This window comes from Marmota monax, unplaced genomic scaffold, assembly GCF_021218885.2.
Source record: "Marmota monax isolate L192 unplaced genomic scaffold, Marmota_monax_Labrador192_F-V1.1 WCK01_AAM20220418_F8-fsc00314, whole genome shotgun sequence".
In the NCBI taxonomy this organism is placed as follows: Eukaryota; Metazoa; Chordata; class Mammalia; order Rodentia; family Sciuridae; genus Marmota; species Marmota monax.
In genome coordinates, this window is record NW_026692675.1 from 888,344 (window position 1) to 891,861 (window position 3,518).

At 33.2% G+C, this 3,518-nt stretch overlaps 1 protein-coding gene across 1 annotated transcript; it reads right to left on the reverse strand.

The window, feature by feature from the left end:
• Nucleotides 1-1,595: 1,595 nt before the first annotated feature.
• Tas2r10 (taste 2 receptor member 10) lies at nt 1,596-2,701 on the reverse strand. The gene is given in 2 exon segments (XM_046446498.1): nt 1,596-2,417; nt 2,420-2,701. Coding segments are annotated over 2 exon segments (1,104 nt in total).
• Between the last annotated feature and the right edge of the window lie 817 nt (nt 2,702-3,518).

The following is a 3,518-nucleotide window of genomic DNA, read 5'->3' on the forward strand; positions in this document are numbered from 1 at the left end:
CTCTCATTTATTAAAGAACTTTAACCAAGCAGACTTTTTTTTTTCATGTCTTTTGTCTTTTATTTAACTATCTTTTCTGATTACATAAACTATTTCATAGAAAAGTGAGCAATTTATAAAGGATTAAGAAAATAAAAATAATCTATAATTCTACTACTCAGGCATAAGAAACCTATTTATTCAGTTTATATATATCAATGTATGAAACAGATTTCTAAACAATAACCTATTATCTATCCACCTATCTTAAAATTTATTTAAAATATACTAATAATGGTTAAATGTTGCAAACATGATTAATCAATTTCTCCTTCATGCTTTTCTGTGCTAATTTTAGGTGCAATAAAATCATATTATTTTATAGTAAAAAACGGAACTATTGAAAAAGGGAAAATAATCTATAAAAGTAAATTAATATTGGCAAAAATAACACTAGAAGAAATCATGAATAAAACTTGTAAATTTTGATTTTTGTTTTTATCTAAATTACAAAGGCATTTCTACAAACACCACGAATTATTTGCTAAAGAACTAATTAAGAGAAAAAAATCCTAACATATAATAGTGCTAATTTATAATCACAAAATTGGTAAGAATAGCCAGAAGACTTGAAAAAATAAGAGAAAGTAATTCCTAAAATGTTTAAATCCTATAAAAATTTGTAAACACCCTAGTAATCAAATATATACAAATTCAAAAGTCTTTTTATAATCTAAGTAGCAACATTAAAATAATAACCTTGAGTGATTTTGAGATTGGAATAAATGGATTTTTTTTTTTTTACTATTGAAATATTGGTTCACTATTGCTGCAGACTACTTACCAATTCTGCAAGGAATGTATCAAATTCATTTTCATTAGAATTTCTGTTAAAAATAATTTCAATATTCTCTATATGCTCTTCCAGTTCCTGGAACTGTGTGTGAATATGCCTATATGCCCATGCGCCTGAGGAGCCCTGGGCCACAACATTTTATTTTCCTGACCTTTTCCTTGGTCAGTCTTTTGTCCCTTGGTCAGAGATCATGTTGAGTCCTGTGGATCTGTAGATGTGGCAGAATCCTTACTCAACTGATTGATTCATGACTTTTCATCTCAAATCACTTTACTGAGGAGTCTGAAGACTCATTTCATTGGTATTCTGATCCCCTCTCCCTAAGGCAGACTCTTTCTCTAACTAATTTTCACTTTCACCAATATGATTACTCGTACTTTAACAAACATACCCAAGTTTTTTTTTTTTTTTAAAGCACATTAGGATTTTAACAGTGAATATAAAAGTAACTTTCTAAATTATTAAAATTGCACACACACAAAAAGCATCCTTTTCTGTTTCTCAAGTCCATATCTTAACTGTCAAGATTGATCAAGATTTTCTGTCTTGGTTTCTTTTTCTGTAGATCTTCCTGAGGAAGAAGATGGGGGTTGGTGCTTCAGGGCAGTTGGGCAAAGCACAATAAAGAGGCTTGTTTTAAATGTCTCTTCCCAACACAATAGTCTTTACCTAGAATAGTTCCAGGATGACATTTTTCCTCTGGGAAGAGTATGAGAAGATGTTGAAGAGTCAGGAACTTGCACATGAGACTAAAATCTCATCAGAGAGAGATATTCTCTGAGACATAGTAGAACATTTCATGGAAAATTGAATGAAGTTCCATAACACAGTTATAGAACAATAAAAGAATGTGATGCAAAGGAAGGAGAAAGGTTTTTGAGGATTTTCTCAGCGGATTATTCTCCTGGAACATACATTTCTGTGCAAGCCTGTCTGAGGCTCTGAGATTTTTTCCTTTCTCACAGCACTTTAATTGCTGCAGTACCCTCCAGCAAGTTTGCTTTAGCTTGTTGTTTCCTAGAATTAGGATAAAGGAGTGACCCCAGGGATATATGGCTGTGGTTGTGAAACCAAAAGTAAATAGCAGTTTGTTTTCTGGCTTACTACCACATACTGCTTCTATGAGGATGCCTATCACATGCAAGATAAAGAGGATGATAAAAGATATTAAAACTTCCATGGCTTTCACATGAGCTTCTGTATTGAGGTCTGCGAATCCTGTGTTGTTCAGTTGCATATGACTTTTGTGTCTCCACAGGGAAACGATCAATAGGACACAGGTAATTAGGAATACTGTAAAGAAGAGAGTGACTCCCAGATTGAGAAAAATTTGTTTAAGTAAGAAATCACTTCTCTGTAGGTGAAACAGCTATGATGTGTTTCTATGGTTTATTTTATCACCATTAATCACCTTCACAACTTGTAGAAAAGTAAGTAACCATGACACAAACAAGCATCCAATCAGAAAGGCAAAAACTCTATTGATTCTTCTCTTCAACCAGCGAAATATGTAGTGGGAAAACTTCGCTGTCTTCAGGAAATAGAAGATGCTGAGGTTGGCAGCAAACCAGATATTCGAGTGATAGAGGAACTAAAACATTCAACTAAGTAACTAAAATATTCAGTTAGGTCACTAGAAGTATGCATATCTGGAGAGAATGACTTTATGACTCCATCAAAACTTATGTACCATATTATAGAAACTCTAGAAATAGCCAAGCCTGTGAGAATAAAGCTAATAATAGAGAACTTCTTATTCTTGACACAGTCCATGCAGTTTACAAGTCCAATAAATTCATTCCCCAAAACCCCTAGTACTAACTGAGTAGTTGTGACAAAAAAGAGGATTTCTACCACACTTGGCATATCTTCAGTATTCAAGGTCACTTCTGTTGCATCTGCTTTCAATTACCTGCTCCAAAAAGAAGCATATATTAGCGGCTTGATGGGAAGTGTGACTTTCTTCTCTTTCTTTAAATAAAGACTTTAAAGTGCCTCGGGAATGACTGGTGATCCTATCAGAAACGTCTTCACAGAAATTGATCCAGTTATTTCTATATAACTTAGCTAGTCTATGGAACATATATCTAGACAGATGCCTACTTATAATTTGTTAATATGCAAATGAAAGTTTCCGTTTTATAGATTTTCCTTGTCCTTCTAAGACTCTTTTGCATTTAATAAACTGAATTATGGAGTAGAAGTGCCAAACTAGACCTACAGGATAAAAAACATATCAGAAACAAACATTGGACTTCATCTTTTTCAATATAAAATCACCATCATTTTTATTGTCTATGATCACAGTTTAAATATATATAAAGGAAAAACTAGCATATAGAAGTAACAAATTAATGTAGTCATTGTAGATGCTTATCCTGGAAAATTAATTAAACTTTTAATTAAAATGTAAGTTCTAGCCAGGTATGGTGGTATATGCCTGTAATCCCAGCAGCTCAGGAGGCTGAGGCAGGAGGATCAAGTTCAAAGCCAGCCTCAGCAACTTAGTGAGGCCCTAAAAACTTAGTGAGACCCTGTCTCTAAATAAAACATAAAGAAAGAGCTGGAGATGTGGCTTAGTGGTTGAGCACCCCTAGGTTCAATTCCTGTTACAAAAACAAAAAAAAAGTTGTTTTGTTGGCATAGTAAGTTTCACAAATATTATCTCACAGAGTTGTTGCAA